The following is a 27237-nucleotide window of genomic DNA, read 5'->3' as shown; positions in this document are numbered from 1 at the left end:
GCTCAGCCACGAGTGTGAGACGTGCAGAAGCTGGACGAGGGTGTGATTCCCAGGAGGAAAACAGAGAAAGGCATCATTATCACTTTTCAGAGTCGGAGCTCTCTGACTGGATTCTTGTGAATGGAGAATCCTGAAGAAACCTCCAACACAGAACAGAAAATGTCTTGATTGGCATTGGTGGCTGGTCTGATTAATTTAGAGTAGAATAGAACAGAACAGAACAGAATAGAATGAAATTTTATATTCTGAGATATAGAAATATTCTGAGATCGTCAAAGATATTTGTGGAAAAGTGAAAGAGTTTAACGTTTACTTTGTCTCTAGAAACAGGATCTTGCTTCGTTTCCACATTTTCAGCAGAGGCTTCAGTTTATTTGCACTGACTGGTCCTTTTGGCAATCACATCACTAGTTTACAATGAAATTACATTACAACAGTTTTTAATTTAAAGTTTAACATGGTTGAAGACATGCGAAATGTTTGGTCTAAAACAAACATAAGTGGAGTAGAATAGATAACTGTGATGGAATAAATCATTGTAATGTAGTTCATACTTTAGTGGACCAGGTTTGTTAGATATTTTTCACATTGTTTTTTCTTTATGTTTGCTTTCTTCAAGGATTTATACATTTTATTTGCCTATTTGTCGGATGCATTACAATGGGGCAGAGCATGGAGCTTGTGGCCCCGCCCAGCGTATTTTCTACGTCACAAATTCAATCTTTTTTTTTCGAGTGCGTTTTTTTGTCTGCTCCTGATTCACAATGATTTGAATGAAGAAAGACTCAGTAATTTTAAGCTTAATTGTCTGCCCCCCATCATGAGAAAGATACCACAAGAACACATGAAAAACAGCAAAAACACCATTTTCATGCGAGTGGGTCTTTAAGCAGGTTAAGGAAATGAATGGATGAAGCTAAAAAATGAAAACTCTCTATAAACTACATTGCTATTGCTCAGTCATGAACTTTTCCCTGATGATGCAGTAAACCTTTGGGCGACATCAGGAGAAGCAGTCTGAAGGTTTTCCCTGCAGTAGCCGCAGTCACAGCCAACAGCATCTCCTCCTCTCTGGTGGATGGATCTGACTGCTGGCTTGGCTGTATCCCAAATTTTGATGAGGTTCTTTATGGCTCACTGTGCAACAAGCCAACCCCACAGCAGGAAAAGGCTTTCTATTAAACTGATTCAGCCCAGCTCCATCATTGTGTCAGTTCACTGCAGCAACCCAGAGCTCCAACTCACAGCTTCACACTCAGACTCGCCTCCAGTCATTTCCAGATTAGTCACTGTAGCTTTTGTTTGTGGATGAAAATATTGAATCAGATTACCAGCCAAAGATGATCTGATTATTCACATAAATGTTTGGCTGCTGTTGTTCTTTCAACTTCGCAACTGTGATATTAAAGCAATAAAAACATTTCCCTGACTCTTTCCATTGGCTTATCATCAACCAATAAATAAAAAAGAACAGCTGAGTGTTTCCTATAACATAAATAAATGTTATAGGAAAAGAAAAAGAAACCTCCTGGTTGAATGAACGTCAAAATGAAAACGAACAAAAACCAGCTGCTACCCTTTTTTTTTCTTTTTTACAAAGAAGACACAAAAGAAAAAAGTCACTGAGCTGGTGGTCGATGTTGAAACATGTGATTAGCTTCTCAACAAGGATGTGTGGCTGCATGGAGCTGAATGCCGATGATGGTGTTATTCAAGATCTTTGCATCATCAACCCCTCTGCCAGACTGGTAACCAAACTGAAGTCAGTCTATCATTGGTCTGGTTAGCTTTGTGATGTGATCCTTAATGATACTCTTCATTGCCAGGGATGTTCTGCTACCCCGGCTTCTGCATTTAATGTAATTCCGTAGGGTTTTTCACCGTTATGCAACACTTTCTGTAAGTAATGAAGCTTTGGTGCAAGAACATCTGCCTTACTTACAGAAAAGCTGGGTTTTTGCACCACTCTACACGCCACTCATCATTTAAGTCTTCAATCTAAACTAATCGCTAACTTCTCCACATTTTTTTCTCAGCCAATCACACTCGTTTTTCTGCTTTTGAATTCATGGACGTTTATCTCTCTACATTCTAGACGGTTTTGCTGCCCCCCCAATACTAAGTCGTGGACTGGCCTCAACCTCCATCACTGTCTAGGCTCCAGGGTTTATCCATCTATGGTCTGAGCTCATCTCACAGCCCAGAGCCTAACCGCCAAAAGACTATGGACTATTTTACGCAAACTTTTATATCACAAATATTTATTATTCGCATTCCTAAGATCTGTCCTTATTGAAATGTGTTGCATATCGGAGCAAAGCCGCTTTTCTCCCACCAGAATCAGCTGATTCACATCGATTGCGTAAACGGTCAAAGAGTTATGGTATGTCAGAGGTGGGCACTGAGGGCCGCATTCCTGCATGTTTTCCAGCATACCCTGCTCTGGCATGTTCTGATTGGCTGGACACACCTGAACCAGGTAATCAGCCATGAGTAGAGCAAGACTATCTAGAAATCATGCAGACACACCGGCCCTCGAGGCCTGGAATTGCCCACCCCTGTGGTATGTCATAGACCATGTGTTATTTAGGCATCACCGGCAACACCTCAGGTGTGAAGGGTTAATGTCCTACTTGAGTTGCAGGTCACACTTTGTCAAGTCAAGTCTTAAGCCATCAAATTCATGACTCAAGTCTGAGTCATGTGACTCAAGTTTGAGTCATGTGACTCAAGTCCTCAACTCCTTTTCTACACCTAATTGACAGGAGTTCTCATGAAAAAGGCCCACTCTGGACGGTTGTGCTTACGTCTTTTATTCACAGACTGAGAAACAAACCAAAACATTTTTAAATAACTTGGTTCCTTAAGGCCCAAAAGATTTGGATCAGAAAAAGTAAAACTGCTAAGAAAAATCAAGCTTTCAATTGGCAAAGAATACTAAGACATTTGGATATTCTAAGAGATAAATCAAGGAAATCTCATTTCATCACCCAAGCAATTCAAACTGAAAACCATAAAATACAATAAAAATGTCGTCACACCAATATTTTTATCTGTGCTTTTAACACGCGAGCACATTCTATTGACCTCGTCAGCTTGTTCCTACATCTGTAATCTTGAGGCCGTGTAAAACAGCCAATACGTACATTTTGAGCATTTTCCACTTATAAAATTTAGAACAGATAGTTGGGTGACATACGCATGTTTTTTGGCGTTGGTCATTCGTCGATGTGTGCAGATGTTCGTCTACGGGTCTTTCTGTGAATTCGGTTTTGAGCTGTTCAAAACTTTTGGTTCGTATTTTATCTTGTTTATATGCAATTATTAAGTAAATCTTACGCAATTGTGTGTGATTTTTGCGAAATGCCTACACAAATTTGTGTCTTTCTACGAACGTTCCACGTATGTCTAAAGGGCTTTTCACGCATGTACCACTATAACTTTTATATCCCGTATCCGGTGCATTAAACATGAAGGAATTGCAAATAAACAGCACAATAATCACGCGTGGTTCTACAATGGTTTACGTGTTCTTTGCGTGGTTTATTCGTACTTCTTCAGTGGTTTTAACATGGTTCATTCCTGAGACATCTGAGAAAATTTCACATAAGGACCACAACTTTTCTCACTTTTACCACATAGATTCACGCATGACCAATTTTTATCTGTGTAATATGCGGAAATTGTACGTAGTGGCTGTGGCTTTAGACTAAAACATCAGTTTCCATGCATGGCTATGGACAAATTTAAAACAAACGCCACACTGTCCATTTTTTACTGTTTCTAAGTCAAACAAAGACCTTTAGTTTGAGCCTGATGTGCTTTTCCTCAAAGAAAACTGTTTGTACAGATACACTGCTATTATTCCAGTTAGAATAGTTTTTCTCTGACTGAAGTCTCATACCTGAGAGAGTCATCTGACACTTTTCCTTCACCTGAACAGGGACGGTTTTTCAAAAATCAACGGAAGCAAACCCCACTGCTGTTTAATTCCCTTCCTGCTGATTAGCGTGGTCATTTGGTGGTTCAAAATAATGGCTGATGACATAAGTGTGAATGAAAGGAGGCGATGCTCTCCACTCTTTATTAACATTTTGCTCCTTTCATCTCAGCAATGCGAGCAGCTGAGCTTCTGCCAAAAGAGGAGAATCTTTTCATGCACAAGAGACAGATCTAATCTAGGCATGCAGGAAAAGAGCCTCATCATCCACCCGAACGGAGGAGGATCATTTTATTTCCTCTGTGCGGCAACAGGCTCGAACAATGATGAACAGTAGAGGGGAGGGCACAGAGGAGTTGGCTGTCATGATTAATATTCATCACAACTCTGAATGGGAAGACAGGGAGCCCAGCTGAAAAATGTTTGAAGCTGGATTTTAGTCGGCCAGCACACAGTCAACGAGGACAGGATGACGGAGAATTGCGTGGTCTATTTGCCGCTAAATGCAATGGGGTGGTTCCGGCAGTGGTGGCGTTTAAACAAATGTATTTATATAAATAAGTAAAAACAAAGTAGATAAATAAATAAAGAAAAACAAGCATTTAGTGTTCCGCATTCACCAATAAATACATCAAATCTGTTTTTCTGGAAACATGTCTAAGTTTAACCAAAGAACCTGCATGTCCAGAAGCTTAAATGCAGTTAGAATGGGTGTAAACCTGTACATAAACTGATGTTTGTTCTTTCTAAAACAAACAAACCAAAAGATGCATTAAGATAGAGATGCAAAGTGTTTTAAAATTCGTGAGAAAGTGCTGAAACTTGATTATTGGATCTGTTGGTGCAGGTTCTGCCTTTTTGACAGTTTTCATTGTCCCCAATGCAGTGAAAAACAAAAACAAATCAACCACTGCTTCTTTTACAAGAATTCTGTCATCAAGTTGACACACAAATTTAAGGAATTGAACCCTATTTCCTACAGCAAATGAAGCCACTGGGACATCTTTCTTCAGGTTCTTTCTGTAGGGACCAGCTGGATCCACACGGATCTGTTCTCTGGAAGGCTTAATCAGCATTTTGCCTCCCATAGATCTGGGGAGGAGATTCCAATTTAAACCAATCTTTTGCTCAAATGTGTTCTTGTTTTCAACGAAGCAGGAACGCAGAACCCCTCAGGAACATAGACCCTGCTGGATCACAGAACCTGCTGCTAACAGGTTTTTCCAGATCGGTCGGGTTCCACCTCTCCGTTAGCACCTGGTTTCACAGTGGATCCTTGTGCTGGGAGGTTTCTGCTCCCAGCTTCACTTGGACTGTCTTCAATGGAAATACAAACAGAAATAAACGATTGTTAAAACCATCAAACTACCACTTTAATTTGGATTTTTGTCATTAGTTATCCTTAAAATATCAAAAGAGTTGTTTCGATTATGTACAACTGATAGTCTTCAGTCACATAATGTGCACGCAGACCTGGAGTGCAAAACAGCAGTCCAAGATCGTGGGGGTGTACTCCAGACTAAATGGAATACACAAAAATATGGACAATTTGATTTGTCCTGGATCAAGACTGGTCAACCAGCTGTAATCTGCTAAGTAAAGAGGAAGAAATCTCAGTTCTATCCAGCCAACTGCTAATGCTAGCCATTGACCATGCAGGCTGCCATTACTGTGGTCGGCGTTGTGGACGGGATCATCCAGGACTCTCATTTGTAAAAATTGTTCAGAAACTTCTCATAAAAACTACCTGAGATGCAGCTTGTTGCAGCAGAAGACCAACAACATCAGTTCTACACTAACAAGAGCTGCAGAAGTTACAAAGGGGGCAGATTTCAAATTCCTGGCAACAAAAGGCTCTCTGGGGGGGTCCATCCTCTAAAGATGGAGGCTAACAAAGACGCTGTAAGTTATCACGAAACTAGAAACCCTAGGAAACTATTTTTTTTCTCTAGCAATATTGGGCTTTTCTTTGTCTAGCATCCTTCAGCTCCATATGGATGGCTGCTGACAACCATGAGGGGGGGGGGGGGGGGGGGGGCAGTGCTGAAACATCATATTCACAACCCAAAAGTTGAGAATGTTGTCATTCCATCCCAGCCGCTCCTTCCTGTGAATCCTTTGGAAGAATGTCGTTCCATCACTCCGAGCTCAGTGATTGTCATGTAACTGATGGATTATTTCCCGATAGAAAGCGTCTGCACTCGTTCCATGACTAATGACTGATAACCGGTGAGGAAAATTGTCACACAAAAGCACAAAAGTGTGTCACATCTGTCTGTGTTGTAAGCTGTGTTACACTTTAGCTTTTCTTCACATTTCTCACTCTAGTTTGAGAACGGAGCTTGCGTCACGGTTCTAGAACTGATGAAAATATGTGCAAAAAAACGACATTTTATAGTTTCTCATAAGTTTGGACGTCATATTTGGAGCTAAAAAGGACAGCTTGAGTTGGAAACAACAAAGGACAAGTGTAAAATAGCAGAAGAGGAGGATGAATGAAGCCCTGCTACACTGGGCTGTGGTCTGGAGAGGCATGTGTGGCTGTCAGGATTACGCCCTCGGTGGCGGGGTCCTTGGTTCTGTAAGGGCTTCTGAACAGCGTCTCGTTTAGGTTAGCAGTCAGCTTGTCAGTGACTTCTGCTGTAATAGTTTGTGGACCAAAGCCCAAGAAATCAGGCAGCTGAGGAGGTGAGCATTCTTCTGGGGTCTCGGGCAGTCGTCCAGATTGTTTCCTGTCCTCCTGAGAGTTAGAGCGCCCTTGAGGTCCTCCTTTTTCAGAAACAGAGGGATAAATCAGTGGCAGAGAGGACATGTGGAGCTCAGAGTCTGTAAGAGGGACAGTCTGTGTCTTGTTCTTTCCTCTGTTCTGCATCGTCAGCTCCATCTTTGGAGTCTCAGGAGAGCAGCCAGCTCCGTCTCCGGCCTCCTCGTCAGGAGCACTGACAATGCGAGGCAGCGGGCTGTGGTAGCTTGTCTCCAGAGGGTAGTTCACGCTTTCCCCTCTTCGCAACGGGGTCCGGTGTCTCTCAAAGGAGGACTGGAAGTGTCGAATACCAGGGTCGCTCCACTGTTTATGGCGTTGCCATTGCTTCCGCAGATGGATACGTGAGCGGTACTTTCTAGGAGACTCCTGCTGGTCAAACTGGGGGTCATGGCGCAGAAATTCGTGGAAGAGAGCGTCCGTCTTCTCGTCTATGCTATAGTCCCGCTGGTGAAGAGTAAGCGGCTGCACTGGAGGCTCAACAGCGCCTTGAGGCGTGATCATCTGGCCGTATGCTAGCCAGCTTAAAGAACCAGCATCGGCTGCAGGAGAAACTGCATTACCGGCACCGAGCAGCAGGTCATCTTCTGGATCCTCCTCAAAGAGATGGAGCTCAAAACTCTCACCGATTGTTCCTGTTCGCCCCGCTTTCGTAAAATGGTGTCGTTTCTCGTGGGCTGTTCTGTCTTTGGGACTCCCGGTTACGCTGCTGCTTCCAAAGAGTCGCAGGTCCTCTGGACCTCGAAATGGAGCCTCGATTGATGTGTACCCACTGTCCATCTGCAACAGTTTACGAGTCCCGGATTCTGCATCGCTTCCGCTTCGCTCTGATTCTGTGCTTCCCCGTTTACTCTTCTGCACCTCAGACTTGTCCTTTATGCACGTGACGTTGTCATCCTCCAACATCTCCACCTCATCTCCCAAATCCTGGGATGAGTAACTCAGGAACCTCTCTCGCTCTGTGTCTGTGCGTCCGCCCACTGAGCACACGCTGTCGGCATCACTGCAGACAGAGTTGCGGTCGTTGTTGCTGCTTTGGTCGGAGGCTGCATACTGCTCAAGCGATGCGCGTAATGTCCAGATGTCTCGGTAAAGTGACTGCGGATCTTGTGTTTGGGGAGGATTTGGGGAGCCGGCACATTCCCTTCTCGCCCCCGAAGGCATCTCCTGTGGATGAAAGGACAGGCCAACATCCTCGGGTCCGCAGGCGCTGCAACCGGCCTCCACCATCACCTTCACCTCTAGCCTGTATGCACACAGAGATGAAGGGATGAAAGAAAACGTAAAACAAGAGATGGGAGAAACAAAGAGAGAAACGACACAAGTGTCAGAGCGGTCAGTGAAATTACAAATTCACCAGAACATTTTCACAATGCACCAAATGGCTTCTATGAGTTGTGATGGCTGCTGCTGTATGTACCACAAAAGCCATGTGAGGTGAGAAAGACATGCATTCATCCCAGGACAAGAACAGCATCAATGCATGGAGAAAAAGGACTGAAGAAAAAAAACAAATCTAGAAAATCACAGAGCTTGATTTTAGATACAAAGGAGCAGAAAGCAAGGATTCGTTCAATACCAAAAGTTCACTTCTGCACTTCATAATGTGACCCTGGTTTCAGTGACAGAGGTCAAAGGTTTGGTCCATTCCTCCATGCAGATTTTCTTCACAGCTTTGCTGTTTTGGGGCTGTTGCTAGGTAACACAGACTTTCAACTCCCTCCAAAGGTTCTGTGTTGGATTGACTGGCTAGAACAATCCAGAACCTTGAAAGGCCTTTTACGAGGTCACTCTGGTTGCCGTGGAGATGTGTTTGAGATTTTTGTCATGCTGCAAGATCCAACCCCATTTTATCCTCACTGATAGACGGAGGTCTTAGATCAAAGTCTCACCAAACATAGATCCATTCGTCCTTTCCAGCATGCGGATCAGTCGTTCTGGTTCCTTTGGAAAGAAGCACCCCAAACCATGATGTGACCTCCTCCGTGCTTTACAGTGGTTATGGTGTCCTTGAGATGCAGCTCCTAACAGGGTGTTTTTACCAAAGAGTTCCATTCTGGTTTCATCTGACCACATGACCTTCTTCTGATCCTCTTCTGGATCATCCAGATGGTCTCTGGAGAGCTTTAGACAGACCTGGACATGTGCTGGTTCAAGAAGGGGAATCTTTGGAACTCTGCAGGATTTGAATCCATGACATCGTGTGATATCATAGTAACCTGTGTTACTGTGGTGCCGGCTCTCTTCAGGTCACTGACCAGTTCCTCTGTGTTGTTCTGGGCAGTTTTCTCACTGTTCTCCAGATCATTTGTTCCAGCAGGTGAGATCTTTCATGGAGGTGGAGGGAGATTGTCAGAGATCTTCTTCCATTTTCTAAAAATTGCTCCAAAAATTGATCTCTTCTCTCCAAACTGTTAGTTTTATCGTAGACTGGTTCATCCCAGTCTGGTTCAAGTCTACCATCATGTCCCTGATGTCATTCGACAGCTCTTTGGTCTTGGTCATAGCGGAGGGCTTCCAGTCTGACTGTTTACAGGTGTGGACAGGTGTCTTTATACAAATAACCAGTCCAAACAGGTGACATTAATACAGGTGGAGGAGAGAAGAGCTCCTTAAAGAAGAAGAAACGGGTATGTGAGGAACAGAATTCTTGTTTTTGGAGATAAATACTTATTTTCTGCTCCATTAAAGAAATAAATTCTTTAAAAATCAAACTATAAGATTTCCCAGATTAATGTTGTACATTTTGTCTCACAGTTAAAGTGTTTTTTATGATAAACATCACAGACTAAACTCAGAATCAGTGACTTATACTCTGACTCTGTAAATCCAGTCTTTATAGAAACAATTGAAATAACGGAGTTTGGGAATTCCAGATGTTGGTGTTGAAATCTGTATGCATTTATGGATTTTTGCTTCAGAGAAGTCCTGCTCTGCAGCTATAGTCTACAGTTACACAACATGGACCAAACCTTCCATGGAAAATGAGAGCTGCAGCTCCGGGTTTTGCAATTCCATCCTGATAGCATGGTGTAAGGGTCTCCTAACAGCTAGTTGGGTAAGCAAGAAACCATCTGGCCCCGAAGTGCTGCTCTTTTTGTAGCAGTGATTGCTCTGGTTCTGTTCGGGGCCCTGACCGGCTTTGCAGAGGCACCAGCCTCACGTATTAGGAACTAGGTATTGGTGCTTGTACGCACCAGGGGCCTCATTTATAAAACTTTGCGTCAGAAGTGGCGTATGGATGAAACATAGGACGTGCGTACGCACAGAAATATTCAGATTTATAAAACCGTGCACACACACATCCTACGGATTTTTCCCTTAATAAATCACAATCAATTCTAAATGTAGCGCAGCTTTTGCGGCTTCATGACACGCCTTTAGTTGCCCATAAATAGTCCGTGAAACGCCCACAAGTTAATATTCATTGATTGCGAAATCATGGCAAACACAGAGAGGAAATGAAAAAAACGTAACTTCACTCAATGTGAAGTAGAAGTTATCGTTGGCGAGGTGGAAAAGAGGAGAAAAGTGTTGTTTGGAGGGCACAGTGTGTAACGCAGGGCCCAAAAGCCCGCAGAGGTCCAACAGGACAGCTCGAGGAAGTCGGAACCGGCTCATAAGCCACTCGTCCTCGTTTGCCAGCAAGTCTTCTTGCTGTCTAAAGATGCGTTCACTCCGAATTCTTCCATTTGCCACATCTTCTAAGAGCGCAAGATCAGCCATTGTGCGTCATTACGCATTGTGATGGGGCATTTTATTTCCATCCATTTAATTACATCTGACAAGCTACAGATGTCGGGAATAATCGACGTGGAAATGGGAAATTGTTCAGCGCAAATTAGGGCTGCACGATATGAGGAAAACATGCGATATGCGATATCAGTGATCAATATTGCGATGACGATATAACTTGTGATAAATGAACAAATAGCAAAAACAACACAAACATTTCCATTTCACTGGAAAAGTTTAATTTAGATAATAGGCAAAATACGTTAAATTAGTCTCCAAATGACTCTCGTCTAATCAGGAGGGCAACATCTAACATCCGATTGGTCAACAACGTGAAGGGCTCCATCTGATTGGTCAAATGCATAAAGGGATTTTTTAAAATGTATTAAATAGTTCAAGTTGCCATAAGATTGTTTTTAACATTTAAGGTTTACCATTTATTGCGATTTTCACCAACTTTTTGCGATATGGATATTGCACAGCTTGAAATCGCGATAACGATAAATTTGCGATTAATTGTGCAGGCCTAGCACAAATGTAACTTCTTGTTGCTTTCTGAATGGTTGAGACATACGCCATACATTGTTTTATCAAAAATAAAACAAACTAAAGGCATATGCATGAATACCATAATTCTGTAGCTTATGAAGAAATGTTTTACTATGAAAACAACTTTCCCCAGTGGACAATTAATACATCTATCTATCCATCTGTCTGTCTGATTGCACCTATATCTGCTCCGCCAGACGGACACATTGACGAGAATATGAGTTTTGTACATTATTTCGTTCTGTTAACTATATTATTTATGAGGATGAATTGCACAACATGCCAATATTGCAGAACCTATTTAACTTTTCTTTTTGCAAATAAGTGTTTATTTGAATTTCTGTTGTAATTTTCGTTAGATTGTTTTGTTTGTTTCACTGCTGATCGATCAAACGGGTGTTCGTGTAGGCTGTTAATTGTAAGACTTGCTCTGTGAAGTCTTCATGTTATTTATGAGAGGCAGTATTGTCATTTTCACTTTAACGTGTTTCTTCCATCTGCCGACGGCGTCGCCGTTTTTCATTTCACCTGTTTTTGTGCGTACGCCTGGTCAGAGCTTGCGTGAAGGACCGCACATTTTCCCGTCAAGTTTGCTTTTTATAAATATCAATTATTGCGTAGAGAGTGGCGTACGCCTTCTTTTGTGCATACGCAACGTTTATAAATGAGGCCCCAGATCTGATTAATCTTGCAGCCAATTGAAGGAGTAAGAAGCCTCACCCTTACTTCAATAGCACAGGAGTTTCTGAAAGAGCCAAGAACAGCGAGCAGTCAACGCCCCTGTGGTCCAACTGGCGTGCCATGATCAGGCCTTAAGACGTAATCCGAACTTTCTGACAACCAAACCATCTTAATCTTCCAAAGACCTCAGAGACTTCTTAGAAATCTGACTGGCTTAAACTATCAAACAAGAATAAGACTTTCAGCTCAGTGGCTATTTGGTAGGAGATTATGGGTTGGATTTATAGGCATATATTACACTGGACTTCTAATCGCTGACATCCCCCCTAAGATTCTGGACACCAACCCAAAAACTTTTTTAGAATGATCGACTAGGCATAAGATGGTAAAGTTGGAGGTCTTTTGAGTCTACTGATGGGTATAGCAATGGGTACTGGACCAAAGACACGCCCCTTTACCATCATCAGAGGAACAGACCATGGTAGATGTTCTACAGATCAATCAAATGCAGGGAAGCAGATGGAGATGTTTGGACACAATGGGAGGAGGAACAGTGATGATGTTTGTAAAAGGGTGATGAGGTTTGAGCTACGAGGAAAGAGGAGGACCAGAGGAGGCTCGTGGATGTAGAAGAGGAGGACATGAGGGTAGTTGATGTCGTCATACGCCCCTTTCTAGCATCTCCCTGTACTCCTGTCTTCTGTTTTCTCCGTGTCACACTTTTTCTTAGCCAACCTTTTTCTCCTAACACCCTCCTGAACCTCTTCATTCCACCACCAAGTCTTCTAAACTGCTCTCCTCATTCCAGAAGAAACCCAGAGCTCCTCCCTTTCAGTCCCCTCGATAGCTGGGGCAGTCAGGTCGTCTGGAAAACCTCCTGATCTTCCAAAGCTGCTTTCAGCCGTCCAGAAATTCTGACATCTCCAGTTTTTTAGCACCACTTTCTGTCCTTCTCCTTCCCTGTCCTGAACCCTATCCATCATCTCTGTTTCCTACACAATACATGATTGTAAAAATCTGCTCCAACAACCACCCTGCCCTTGGATCTCCATGTGTATGTCCTCATCATACACCTGCCTCCAGGATTTCTCCTTCTCCTCCAGGTCACATCCTACGTGGGGGGCACACCACTGACAACATTCACCATCACACCTTCCTCCTCTCTGAGCCTCTCCTCACCTTCACATCTTTGCATTTGAGGTGCATAAAAAAACAAAAAATCACAGTGGCTTGCAGAATGGAGAGATTTTGAATCCTTTAGTGAAAAAATGAACCTTGATGTACAATGAAACTCTTTAGCCTTGCTGTTGATGCTTGTCTGCTTTGAAGCACTTGCCTCTGTGATCTGAAGCTGCAAAAAAATTAAACCTTAATAACTTTTCTTTGCAGCAAACAGACCTGAAGAGATTTCACTCCAGTCTGGATCTTCTGAGGAGCATGAACTTCACGCTCCTGGATGCTCTTTGGAGAGGACAATGGTTATTATTATAAATTTTAGTCAGATCAAAGTTCAACTTTACTTTCCTCTTCAGTACTATTATTCGAATGAGGAGAGCTTCTGCAGACTTGGAGAAAGCTCAGTCAGAGAAAGGAAGAAAGTGGTCTACTGTGTTGAAAGTTTACCTTAAATCTAGTCAGGATTTTGATTCGAATGTACAGATTTTAAACACAGAAAATAATAGATTTATTATAGATTAACAGATGTATTTCTAGATTTGAAATTTCAGGACGAAAGGAAGAATCCGAACCTCAATGTTTCATCTCATTTGTCTTGTAATCTGCAGGAAAATGAGTGCAAATGAGAAAAGCAGTGGACGGGATGAATGGCAAGGGAATTAAAGATACCTGCCAAGGGAAGGGGGTGGCGTGGAGGGAGGTGAGAGGAGGCGTGTGCTGGGCTGGCTTGGAAGGAGGGTGGCCTCCTTGGTGTGGGCGATGTACTGGATGAGGTCGATGCGGTGAGCTTCGTGGTCTTCGTGGTCCATGCTCTCGCTGGCGGCTCGCTGACGCTGAAAGTGCCGCCTCTTCGGGGAGCCTGGCTCACGCCACACGTGAAGAAAAAAAAAGAGCAATGAGCTGCAAGTAGTGAGACAGCAGGAGCGGGAGAGCTGGAGAAAGCTGCTTTTAGCATTTCTGCAGAGGAATTAGTGGTCTGCTTTGGTTTCCTGCTGGGACAGAAGGCAGGACTGTGTGAGTCCAGGATGGTGAAGAACTAAAGGACCAAAAGTGCATCACTGAACCATCCGTCTGGCCTCCACCTGTGGAGCTCTCCGTTTAACTTCCGGCAGTCCAACATGAAACAAGAAGATGATCTTAAACAGATACAGCAGAAAGTAAAGCAAAAGCTGAAGGTCCTTTCTGCACTATTACTTGTTTTATCCTTTTTAAATAATATTAAAAAATGAAATGAGTTAAAGCCTTAGTTATATGCACCCATGGGGGCACAGGTGCTGTGGGTTTTTGGGTTGTCCAGACCCATAGAGGGTCATAGAGCTCGTATGGCCATCTCAGGGAACGTCATGAAAATGGAAGGTACCATTGTTGTGCATGTGGTAAGTACATTTTAGATTATCTGTAGGGCTAATGGAAGTTCTACGCACTTATGGGGTGCAGGTGATATTGTCGTATGGTTTCCTTAAGCCACACTAGTAAATATGACGTTTTTCTCACTAATGTCAGTAAAGGCAACCCCATTTTGAACATTTGCACAATTTTTTACGCAATAGATTTCGGCCTCTGGTGATACATGCGTGATATACGTACCGGTAATTTATAAGTGTTTTTGTGTTCGTCATTTGTTGATGTGCGCAGATGTTGTCGAGAGTTTCAACGGACTAAATTCCTTAAGTGAATTTAGTTTTGAGCTGTTCAAAATTTTGGTCAGTTGAGAATTACGCAGTTAGTGCGTATTTGACGTAGTTTATATGCAATTATTACGTAAATCTTATGCAATTGTGTGTGATTTTTGAGGGATGCCTACACAAATTAGTAGCTTTGCATGACAGTTCAATGTTTGTCTATCTTACTTTTCACACATGTACCACCGATGTATAACTTTTTGCGTATGCGGCGCGCATATTACGTTCATATTACATATTTGACGCATTAATCACTAATGATTTGCATATTAACAGCACGGTTCATGTTCTACGTTGATTTATGTGTTCTTTGTGTGGTTTATTCGTACTTCTTCTGTGGTTTTAACATGGTTCATTCCGGATACATCTGTAAACATTTCAACTACAGACCACAGCTTTTCTCACTTTTTCCACCTATACTCATGGATGAACAATTTTCCTCCATGCAATGTTTGCAAAATGTATAAAATGGCTGTTTCACACGACCTTTAGGTGGGACCGTGCATGAATATGGCACACACATTTTTGCACGTGATCCGTCAGGCTGCAGCAAGGAGAGCGCACGTATCACGTGAACAGTCTGCAGGGGGGGGTTAAAAAAACAAAAAAATCTGTACGACACGCCTGTCTCACCTACTTCCCCCTTAATCACCCTTACGTGTTGTAGAAGTGTTCACTACGCCCTGTCGCCCACAGCAGCCCGTAAAAATGTGCATGAACATTTTCTCTCTACGGGTTCACTGGGCTGTCTATGACGTTCATATTTACTGTAGGTCACCTGCGTGACCCCCACAGGTTTGACCATTTTTCACCAGCAGACAGTTGGGAATAAGAGCATTACCTCTGGTGTCCAGACTGGAGGCCCTCTGGCTGCTGTCCAGCTTCCACTTCTTGATTTTAAAGTAAGGACTGGCCCCCTCCAGACTGGCATGACGCCGCAGTTTACTGAGGAGCTGCAGCACAGGCCTCTGGCTGTCTGCACCGCCGCTGGCTGCAGGAGATGCTCCGTTCCCCACCATGGTCCCTTCTCCTCCGCTGCTGCCTCTGCCCCAGGGCCCGGCTGCCATCACCTCACCCTGAGCAAAGCCAGACACGGTCAGACAGGAAGCCTTCAGACAAATTCTGCTGTGACGGGCTGTACGCCGTCCTCCACGCTCACACATCCACGCTCATTCTAACAGGTCACATTCCAAAGCCCTCCTTTGCTCAGGATGCACCCGTTTTACTGGCTGGTTGCTTTGAAGGACCCCCCCCACCCCACCCCCCGACTGAGGAGATGTGCTATTGGAAAAATGATCAATGAATGATCATTGAACAATCATTGAATGCAGCATTAAGAAACTGAAATCTACCTAAAAGCAGAAGTCCAGCATGTACGTGTTACAAGATTTGCTTATAAGCACTTGTATACATTTTAGCTCTGAGTCCATCTTCCATGAGTGTGAGTTTACGTACAGAGCTGACGCCCGCCTCCTTGGCGCCTGACGCTGGAGTGCCCTCACAGAAGCTGGTGTCCATCATGGAGTTAAGAGTGTCTCCAGGCAGAGCACGACTGGGACTGCCACTCAAGCCGGTCAGAGCCGTTTGGGGCAGGGCGCACAGCATCGGCTGCAGGGAAGCAGAGACACTCGGGTCTGTGGATTGTTTTCTATTGCCGTCAAAAAAAAAGTCAAAAATCTCAAGTTCAGATTGAGATCTCGGGCTGCATTTGGCCCATGAGCCGGTCTTTGGACACGCCGGTTCTCCATCAATGGAATCAGGTTTCTCACCTGAAAGATGGAAAGTGCTGACTTGGCAGCAGGGCGGGTTGTCACGGTGATGGTGTTTTCTGCAGAGTCACACTCGTGGATGGTGACAATCTTGAGAGCGGGAGCAGGGATGTGGAGGTTTGTGAGCCGCGCGTTCTTCAGGTGGTGGAAGTCACCCTCAGTCAGAGTGTACCTGATGACCACGTGAAGAGAACGCATGAAACAGCTTCAAATAAGGGAGATTATTAGAGAACAAAAGCTGAACCTTCAGCAGCGTTTTAGTTTACATTAATGAATGAAAGAAGAAGAAACCCTTTTAGTAAAATAATGACGTTTTCTGACGGAACTAATGCAGAGGACATTCTGACGCTGACATGTTTACATCCTTCCATCCATGAAAGGGTTTCATGCACAACTCGAGCTTCAGATGAAAAGAGGAAAACCGTTTCTGATGTGGGCTTGTCGGGCTGACCTGCGGCCTTTCTCCTGGGCTTTCTTGCTATGATCAAAGAGCGCCGCCTCATTGAAAGAGACACGGCGGCCGGTGGGGCCTGTGGACAGGAAGCGCTCCGTCTCCTGATCATGAGAGCTAACCATGGACAGGCACTCCGACTCATCCACCTGGATGGTGATCTCTACTCAAACACAGAAGGTAGAGGACACAGTGGAAAGGATGAGAGGAAGAGGAGAGACAGAGGAAAGGCAGCATATTTTTTAACAAAATAACAGTAATAAAACTATTTAACCCTGGAGAACCCACAGGGTCAAACTAGGTCACAGTTTTTTAAATGTTTTGTTTTTATGTTTTTATTTAACATTTTTTGATCAATGTTAATGTCAATTCCTGATACCAGAAAATGTATTTTTAAGTTTTTAAAGTTGTATTTTTTTTAATTATTGTATTTTATATTTCTATTTTTATTTTATATATTTCGGCTGATTGTATTGCTTCTAGCCCAAATGTTTCTTCAGTTTAAAAAATGTTTTTTTTAAAATCCATTATTGTTTGGGTTTGTTTTTTTTTGCCCATTATTTGTTGCCGCTACCCAAAATGTAATTTTAGTTGTTTTTATTTGTCTTCATTTTATGAAAGAAATTAATTCTTATATTTTTTATGTTCTGCTACCCAAAATGTTTTTTTTTCAGTTGTTTTATTTTTATTTATTTATTTCAAATTTTATTTATGAGCATGAAGTTATAAAACATTAAATTTAAATTCACTTAGGGCCACTTTTGGACCCATGACTTATATCTCCATTCTCAACAATTCTTTTCTTTTTTTAATAACATAACCTAGTATCTAATAACACACAAAACAGGGAACAGCAGATGCATTACTAGGGAGGGAAGGAAATTTTAAAAAACAAAAAAACACAAGCCAGACATATTCATTACCTCCATTTGTTGTAAATGATTAACATCGAATATCCACTGTGACCATATCTTCAAGAACTTGGGCAGATTCCATTTACAATGTCTATCCAATTGTCCAAGCTGGGTACAGTGGGGAGGAGTGTTATTTTTATTTTATCAACATTTTTTTTCTTTTAGTTTTTGTTTTAAATGTTTTGGCTGATATTTGTTGCTGCTATGCTTTTTCAGCTTAAAATCTTTTTATTTTCTTTATTTTTTGGCCATTGTTAATTACTGCTACCAAAAATGCTTTCCTAATTTTGATCTTTTTATTTTTATTAAGTAATTTATTTTAATCTTTTTGATTTTTGGTTTTTATTTTACATTTTTTGGCTGATGTTTCTTGCTGCTACCCAAAATGAACAAACCAATGAAAAAATGTTGTCAAATTACCTTTAAAAGCTCAAAGTAAATTGTTCTTGGTACTTTAGGGTTAAAACTGACGTTTTTTTGGGAGTAAAAGTCCTCGACGGTCAAACTGTGCAGCAGGAAAACCCTCAACAACATGTGGATGGCGTGTCAAAGAGAGACTACTGTTCTTCATCTCTTTCTCACACATCCAGACAACCTTCCTCCATTTTTCTGAGCATGCTCAGTTCCTGGTGTGTTCTCCACTCACCGTGCGTGGGCTGAGACTCCGTGTAGGTGGTGGTTTTCTCCGGGTCATCGCTGGCCCTGCAGGGCAAACAAAGAGTTCAGTTCTGTGACATGATTGACCCCAAGTTCTGTCCTTCATCTGTGAAGCAGGACGTCGCTCAGACGCTTTTCTGTTCAGTCAGGAGGAGGCTCCTTCTGAAAAGCTTCAGATGCACGGCAGCTACAAGAATGGCATGAACATGAATTTACAAAGGAGGAGTTATTATAAGGATCTAGGCATTGTCAACCCTGAGTGAATAATTGGATTTAAATAAAAACTTTATCGTCCTCTAAAATGTGTTTTAAATTCTACAAAAAGGATTGAATGTGGCAGAAAAACAAGGCAATATTTCTGCCTGATGTTCGACTGTAGCGACGTCTCCACCCTCCCAGATCTGTGCTTTGCTTCTCTTCTTTTTTATTTCCTCCGTGACTCGGGTTTGTGGAGGAGAAGTGCCGGGCCGAGACGCAGCATTAATCACAGCGTATGGCTGCCCTGAAATCTCATTACACTCATTTGCACCGGTCTGGCCGGTTCTGCTTTTCAGGCCCGGCGGTGGGTTTTTATCTGCATCCAGATGCAGAGCTCTCATCAGACAAAAAAAACTCAGAGGATATTATAACAGCTTCCCAAATGCTTGTTTTTTTAAGTGAAAAAAAAAAGCCTCCAACACCTGAGTAGAAGCTGTGCAGAGGCGGCAAACGCAGAGTCATGCCTGAACATGCTTTCACTTCCCTGAAGGCTAACATTTATTCTGCCAAGAGCATGATTTTCAGATTTCTCTTTTTAAAGGATTTTTTTGTGTTGGTAGAATCACTGCAGTGACAGGCATCTGCTATTTATGAAAACGTTTCAAGCATAAATACCCAAGAAAATCGTATTGAACAACAAGCTTAGAAGCACCAATTAATGCGATTTAACCATTTGATGAACGAGCTCAACAAAAGCCTCCATCTGTCGCTTTAAGAGTTCATCCATCTTCTTATTTCATGACGCCCGCCCCTCCTCATCAGTCCTGACTGTGGGCCGCATCCCTCAGGACAAGATGATGATGATGCTACATCCTCTGTGGATCTCACCTGCTGCAGCCTCCACGGCTGCGGTATCGGCAGGCGATGACGAGGAAGGAGACGATGATCAGAGATCCCACCAGGAAGATGGAGAGGATCACCAGCAGGAGCAGATAGCCGTCTTCATGCTCCTCAGTCTGAAGGGGAATTTCCTGAAAAACAGGAAAACGTTAACAGACACATACGTAGTTTGGATTCTTTAAATCGCTGATTCTCCAATACATGATCTTTACATGATTCTTTTACAATTAAAAAAAGGCTTTTTAATTTCAAATGTTTGTAGGTCTTTCTACAGGAATATAATTGCTGCTTTTACTCAGCCGAACGTCTGCTTTCAAAAAGCTTTCAGCACTTTGGGGGTCCAGAGCTGTTCAAGTGTCTTCTGAGAGAATTAAGGATGCAAAAGCGGTGAACAGTGAAACCTTCTTAAGTCTGAACTTCTGAGGTTCGTCATCTGAATTCTGCTGAGGAGCAAAGCTCATTCTCCCAAATGAATGCAGTTACATAAATACACTCTCTTTTTGTTCTAGTTTGTTCATTAATCGCAATCAGATTCTCTTCATGTACGTATAGTTATCTATGGAGCTCCTCCAGGTCCAAAAAGGTGGCAGAGGGTGGAGCTGCTTTTTCTGTGGAAGCTCACTGGGAGGACCCAACCACCATATAAAGAGGAAGAGGGGGAGCTGGGACTCTTCATCTTAGGGTTTTGTTCATAAACTTTAAGAAATCATTTGTTATATTTATTCTGCGTAAGCATTAGCTTTGTTGGACTAATTACATTTTAGATTTATGTAAGTCATGTGTTGCGTACATGTCTTACATGTCTTACAGACCCCCCATTTGCGGGAATGGTCTGAACAGCCATTATATCAGCTTCCTGATGTGTCTTCAGGTCAGTTTGGTTTGGAACCTCCAGAAGTCCTCAAAACAAAAATAAAATTGTTGTCAGAATTCATTTAAGTCCTCCATAAACTACAACTCCTAGAGCCCCGACCCCTTCTCATTTGGTGTGAAGTTGGAAATGTTTCAAGCTCAAAAATAAGATTTTATTTTAGTAATGAAAATACAAAAGGCTTCAGATGTGATTTAAACTATATTTAGATTATTTTTCCAAGGCTGGGGAAGGCGTCATACTGAAAACTCTCTGTTTGGGGAAATTAACGTCCAAATTAGATCAGATATTGGATTATTTCAGGTCCAGGTCAGGATGTTCTCTATTAACCAGTCAATTGCCCAAAACACGAGAGAGAACATGGGTCTGGTGGCGAGCTGCTGTGAATCACCGTGGAGTTTTCTGGTACGACGTTCCAGACGACAGAATCATTGCTCATGGTCCAAGCCAACGAGAGAGTCCGCCTGAAAACGGAAACATGCAAACATGGAGGGTAACCCCATTACAAAGTTCTAGACATTTTACACTGCAAAACAAGCTCAAAAAACATTTTGAAATATTTCCTATTTAAAGGGAAGAAATCTGCCAATGAAGTTAGAAAAACTGTCTTACCAGGAATTCTTATTTAAAGACAAAATTCTCATCGTGTTTTCTTGAATCAAAGATTATTTTTCTATGGAAAAACCCTCCGAAAGACCCACTCTGATCCTCTTCTGATCTATTTTCAACCTGTCTTTTAATGAAGATGATGTTTTTAGCCACAATCGAAAAATCGTTTTCTAAGAGATCGTTTCTACAGAGCAGCAGGAGTTCATCAGAAATTCACCTCCAACTGTTGGCGCAGAGTAAGCTTTCCCTCACTTCCCATCATCCCTTCGTTTATGCTCTCTCCCCCTAGCTTACAGCCCCTCACAACCCCAACCTAACATTAGCAGTGCATCAAAAATGGTGAGCAAGATCAGAGCAATCCAGCTGTACAGTTTGGATCCAGATTCTATGTCAGACGAAGAAAACAAAGATCTATTTGTCTGCAGGTGGATGCATCAGAATGGGGCGGAGCTGGGAGACTGTGGCCCCGCCCAGCGGGTTTTCTACACCACAAATCTTCTTTTTCAAACTGCATCTTTTAATCTGCTCCTGATTCACAACGATTTGAATAAGGAACTACTCAGAAATGCAATTTTGAACTTTTCTAAAATTCTTTTTACATGTCCATCATCATCAGAACATGTTAGAAACAGCAAAAACACCATTTTCATCAGACAGTCTTTATTTAAATTAATTTTCTATTGAAAATCTTTCTTAATAAGATTCTATTTCTTGCATGACAGAAATTAAGACCATTTTGGAAAAACAAAAGTCTTTTTACTTTCCTTGGATTGAGTATTTGCAATGTATGGGCAGAAATAAATTCTGAATGCACCGATAACAGATTCAAACAGCAGTCGATTCATAAATCAATGCATGCAGTGATTTCAGAAACTGTAAAGTCTGCTGTGGTTAACTGAGAATTGATGGTCAATCATCAACCATAGCATTACGTATGCAGGCACACACACAAACGAAAGAAAGCAGAGAAACAGCAGCACATAATGAGCATTAGCTTCTACTGGCCTCTTTGCTTCTACTGTTCACAGCTGTAAACACTGCAGCCACGGCCTCCAACACCCACGCATGCACGGCCAGATCTACTCACCCAGCAGAGAGAAGCAACATGCCAGCAGCATTCTGGACTGGGTTTGCTTTCCACAGACTGCAGCGCTCAGCTTAAGCAACACAAGCATGTAAACCTACTGCCAAGCATGAGAACGGCCGCAGGAACCAGGCTGGAGAGCTTTTCTTTGCGTGGACTGCAGCTCCACATCCTGCTGATCTTACCCTGATGGAGGGCAGTGCTCAGGAGCAGCAGGAGGAGCAGGGGCAGCAGGAACTCTGGATCGTGTAGACGGCCTCCTTCAGCTCCTCTGCTGCATCCTCAGCCCTGTGAGCCACATGAGCAGACTCCTGCTCCTGGAGGCCTTGGAGGAGCAGAGCAGCAGCGCTGCAACACAGACATGTTTTTGGTTGTGAGGTTGGACTGTCAATCAGAAGAAATCCTGCTTCCTCCCTAAAATCTTCCTCTGAGCATCATTTTTTTAAAGCAAACTTCCTGATGGAAACCAGTGCAACCCCCCAGAGGAGCAGAGCAGAGGGGTGAGGAGCTGCTCATTTCCTCAGTCTGTGCTGAATAATCTCCAGAGCAGATGGCCAGACGCGGGCGTCCCCCGCATGTTCGATCCCCTCACGCCTAAATCTGCTTCCTCACAGCGCAGCTTCCCGCCTTAAATTGTTGCTTCAGACCTGCCGCCGTGGAGCACCGCACAAACGTGCGGTTCTGTTCTCAAAGCAAAAGTAAAACAGCCGCCTTCCAGCCGCTCGGCTGGAGGATGACGGCGGTTTCCTCACGAATCTGTTCCTACAGGCTACGATTTTTCAAAGGAAAACGCATCAACATTCACGCAAAGTCACGCAAACAGCCGTTCCGGTCAGAGAATCGTGATTATTTCCCGGCAGTCACGGTTTGATCGGACCGATCTGCGGCACGACTCACCCTGAGGGTTGGGGGGGGGGGCAAAAAGCGGGCAGCAGCGCTCAACTCCCCGGGACCAGAACCACACGGGACCGGACTGACCGAACGGGTCCGTGCGCGCTGGAAACGGGCTTTAAAGATAAAAGGATTTATGAATGAAGCCCCGCCGCTCACGACACGCCCACCACCCCTTCTGAGGCGAGCCACGTGACGCACAGAGTGAGGTAAGGCGGGGGAAGGGGGGTTCGTAGCTGCAGTACAGGTGGGGAAGCCCCCTATGGAAGCGATTCTTTTCCATAATTAAAAATAAAAGTAAAAAGCAGAAATGCTTTTTACTTTTCTTAATGTAACTGCATCAAATGACTTAAAATTAAAATGAAAAATTATACTTCAAAATGCTTTTTCATTTGTACTTAAAAACCGCTTTTCCTGTGTCATAATTAAAATGAAAATGCAAAGAGGGGATTGCATTTGCATTTTAACATCCACCCTGCAAACATTGGCACATCATTCAATTCGAATAAGCATTTCCAGAGGGGAGGCGGGGCGATGACGTCACTTCTTTCTCCGTGTGTCAATCTGCTAAGACAGGGATGTCAAACATACGGCCCGCGGGCCTTATCCGGCCCGCCAGGTGGTTTACTCCGGCCCACACATGAAGAGTAAAAATCATAAGGATGATTTAAAAAAGAAAGCAATTTTCTAGTCCATTCCTGTGGCAAGTTATGATTTTTTAAAGAAATAACCTAAATGTGCAATTCCGCCACTAGGGGAAGCATAGGACAGGAAAAACAGTTGAAACAGCATATCTCTGCACGTGCCAAAAGTGAAACACAACAGCTCTGCGTCTGGGTAGGATGCACCTTTGTTCCTTTTGAGTCTTAAGGCCCGTTCACACCGGGACGAATTTCGCCGGCGATTTTCGCAGACGTTTAACGCCTCGTGATTAAACAAAGGGCACCAATGTGAGTTTGCACACCGACGTGAAAAAACGCCACGCGTCAAAGCGTCAAAAAAAAACCCGCCTCGGGTTCGTTTTTTTTTCGACGCGTCGCGTCGAAATCTATTCGACCAATGAGAATGCCGCTTTTGCACACGTGTCTGGAGCTTCTAAAGTTACAGTAAAACACAACTTGGGGGCGTTCAAACACAAAACTGCCTTGCTGAGCACACATACCAGCGAAGAAGATAGACGCCAAGTAGCGTCTACACTGCCGCGAAGAAATAATGACGGACATTCTAAAATATCCCCGAACCAAGTACCAGTTGGAGCTACTGGTGCTTGAAATATTCATTTTTTCTTTGTATGATACTGACAATCGCGTAAATACTTGCTCTCTTCTTCTGAGTGAAAAGCGACTTTAAGAAGCGTAAAGTTGCGCAGCGCCACCTTGTGTACAGGAGTATTTCTGTTTACATTAAGCGCCATCTAATGTCAGGGAATGAAATTGCATGTTCGCTCGGCTCATCGTCAGCGAAAATCGCCTGGGTGTGAACACAAAAAACGTGGCGAAAAACGCTGGCGAATATTCGTCCCGGTGTGTACGGGCCTTTAGGCTGTTATCTTGCAATAAGGATGATCATTAGCGACACCCTAATGAATGTTGTCAAACGTGAAGTGGAGTGAAGAGCCTTCCAGGAAAAATGGACAGTTTTTTTTTTCTTTCTTTCACGAAGCTGAATGCAAAACCCATATGCTTTGTATGTCATCAACATCGCAGTGCTCAAAGAATATGACATTCAGCACCACTAAGAGACTTACCATAAAGAAAAGTTTCTGGATTGCTTCAGTGTCAGATGTAAAATATTCAGTCTGTATGAATTTGAATAAACAAACTTTTCTTAAATTGAAATTAGTTTTTTTTTATATCCATTGGCCCCAAGTGATTAGGCTACTATGTTGGTTGAGGCATTTTTTCCAACTGAGTATTTTGCTTTTATGTTACTGGTCCGGCCCACTTGAGATCAGACGGGTTAAATGTGGCCCCCGAACCAAAATGAGTTTGACATCCCTGTGCTAAGAGATACAGACATGCTAGGAGCAGTGTAGCTTTGTGTTAGCGGCAGAGGAGAGGGCTTTGTGTTGGCTGTGAACTTCTGATGATTGTACACAGCTTCTCAGGACTACGTAGCAGCATTTCGGCCTCCTGCGGTCCTCCTTCGGACAAGCTTTTCTTCCTCGGACCGGCAGCTGCCTTCGCATAGCGGAGCATGAAGCTCCCGATCGCCGACGCCGGAAATGCTGCTACGATCTGAGAAACCATCATATGAATTTGTGTTTCCAGTGGTGTCCAGAACAAAATTAAGGATGATAAAATTCCCACATATTTATTTGCAGCTTCGCGCTGATTTTGCTGTTCAATGACAGCTGGAGCCGCAACAACAGCTATGGCAGATTTCACCGTGCTAACGTTTGCTGGTTGGACCAACGGCGAAGCTGCAGGAGACTATCTTCTAAATGTGCTTTTATTACTGTTACGATTATTATCAAGGGCCTGTTCGCTCATATTTTTTTAATCCGTGCGGTCAGTGCTTTTTTCTTCGCTGCAAGGAGGATCCGAAAGAAGACGGGTTAGCATTAGGCTAATATGTGCTTCAAACATTAGCCGTGGAGGTACTTAAAACTCTGAACGGGCAATGAGCATCGTGGACGTAAATATGTGGGAATTACATCATCCTTTATTTTGTTCTGGATACCACTGAAAACAGAAAAAAGCAAAAAAGCTTGTCCGCGGTGCGTCCGAAGGAGGATGCAAATGCTGCTACGTGGTCCTGAGAAGCTGTGTAAAATCATCAGAAGTTCACAACCATCACAAAGCCCTCTCCTCTGCCATTAACACAAAGCTACACTGCTCCTAGCATGTCTGTGTCTCTTAGCAGACGGACACACGGAGAAACCACTGACGTCATCGCCCCTGCCTCCCCCCTGGAAATGCTTATTCGAATTGAATAATGCGACAATGTTTGCAGGCTGGATGTTAAAATGAAAATTCAATCCCCTCTTTGCATTTCCATTTTAATTATGACACAGAATAAGCGGTTTTTAAGTAGAAATGAAAAATCATTTTGAAGTGTTGATTTGTCGTTTTAATGTTGAGTCATTTGATGCAGTTACATTTTGAAAATGAAAAAGCATTTCTGTTAATCCATTTTAACTGTCAAATTAGACATTTCTAAATGAATTTTGTTACACGTTTACCAGAGAACCTTTTGAAAATTAAATGTCAAATACGATTTTCTTTATCATTTTTTATTAAGTGACAGAATAAGCTGTGTTGAGGAAGGAAATGAAAAAGCATTTTGGCGGATTGCTTTTTTATTTTAATTTTGAGTCAAAAAATGCAGCTTCATTTTGAAAATGAAAAAGCATTTCTGGGTTTGACTTTTATTTTTAATTATGCTACAGAATCACTTCCATAGTCCCCATGTGATCAGTTCATAATTCATCTTTTCATGGATATAACAGACGGGATAAAGAGAACTTCACTGAGGCCCAGATGACAGAAGGGGAAACGTTCGAAGAGTGTTCCATTAGAAATCTTATTTTAGTTTTACTTGTTTTTTTTGTTTTTTTAATAAACGGCCGGTTTTAAATCTTTTTGCTCAATAGCAGCGGTAGGCCTTCTGTCGCCATCCTGTGGCAATGAAGTGTCATGATTCTTATCCAATAAACTTCAAAGCATGAAGAACCACAAACTGCTTCAATCCCCATAACAAGTAAAAAACAATATAAATTATTATAAAATTGTATTACTATAAATGGGCTGCACGGTGGTGTAGTGGTTAGCAACCTCACCTCACAGTGAGATGGCCTGGTTCAATTGCCAGCTGGGTCTTTTTTGTGAAGAGTTTAAATGTTCTCAGTGGTTTTTCTCCAGCTTCCTCTAAACATGCTTCACAGGTTGGTTGGTGATTGTTAACCTTACCTTAGGTGAGTGTTGCCCTGCAGTGGACTGTCCGGATGAACTCTGCCTCTGCCTAGGAGTAGCTGGGATAGGCACCAGCAACCCTGCAATAGAATAAGTGAAAAAAGAAAATGGATGTGGTTTTTATGATGACAAAAAGGTCTCTGTTGCAGACTGCTACTGTGTATGTAAACCCAAAGACCAGAACAAAATTAGACTTTTATGACTTTTATTCTATTTGAACTGAAACTGATGAAAATACAAAGTTATCATCCACAGGGTGAACATTATATCTCAGAATGCTTTCATATGAGTAATGGCCAACCCTCAATCAAACTGAATACTTAATAGGCTAAGCATGCCCTTTGTAGAATTAAAAAAAAGAGAGAAAACATAAATCAAATCAAGAATTCAACATCTCAAGAGACTATGAATCGTCTTGAAGAACAAGAATCAAGCCAGGCTACAAGCAGCAAGAC

General features: G+C 42.8%; 1 protein-coding gene across 6 annotated transcripts; it reads right to left on the bottom strand.

Annotated features, from left to right (window-relative positions):
* Nucleotides 1-2796: 2796 nt before the first annotated feature.
* On the bottom strand, nt 2797-26879 carry LOC111947345 (voltage-dependent calcium channel beta subunit-associated regulatory protein-like). 6 transcript variants are annotated; one of them, XM_023954093.1, is made up of 11 exons: nt 26780-26879; nt 21981-22325; nt 20676-20748; nt 19402-19544; nt 18305-18360; nt 16745-16907; nt 16294-16465; nt 15980-16132; nt 15366-15600; nt 13512-13701; nt 2797-7947 (listed from the first exon to the last, which is right to left on the bottom strand). In XM_023954093.1, the coding sequence occupies exons 2-11, from the start codon at nt 21998-22000 to the stop codon at nt 6447-6449; spliced, it is 2706 nt and encodes a 901-aa protein (XP_023809861.1). In that variant the 5' UTR covers nt 22001-22325; nt 26780-26879; the 3' UTR covers nt 2797-6446. The 6 variants fall into 6 exon arrangements, with proteins under 6 accessions (XP_023809861.1, XP_023809860.1, XP_023809862.1 ...); XM_023954092.1 differs by lacking the exon at nt 26780-26879 and adding an exon at nt 22875-23083; XM_023954094.1 differs by lacking the exon at nt 26780-26879 and adding an exon at nt 22875-23083 and having other exon boundaries at nt 19402-19529.
* Nucleotides 26880-27237: the final 358 nt, after the last annotated feature.

This window comes from Oryzias latipes, chromosome 4 (genome assembly GCF_002234675.1).
Source record: "Oryzias latipes chromosome 4, ASM223467v1".
Classification (NCBI taxonomy): domain Eukaryota; kingdom Metazoa; phylum Chordata; class Actinopteri; order Beloniformes; family Adrianichthyidae; genus Oryzias; species Oryzias latipes.
Note: the sequence above shows the minus strand (reverse complement) of the source record. Positions and strands in the feature narration are given on the sequence as shown.

Bases quoted from the DNA above. Each gene is read 5' to 3' on its own strand.
- LOC111947345 (XM_023954093.1), bottom strand. From the start codon at position 22,000: ATGTTGCTTCTCTCTGCTGG. The intron at 16,133-16,293 runs GTGAGAAACCTG...GCTTCCCTGCAG, and splicing joins CAGCACTTTCCATCTTTCAG to CCGATGCTGTGCGCCCTGCC. The intron at 15,601-15,979 runs GTACGTAAACTC...GGCTTTGCTCAG, and splicing joins AGGAGGCGGGCGTCAGCTCT to GGTGAGGTGATGGCAGCCGG.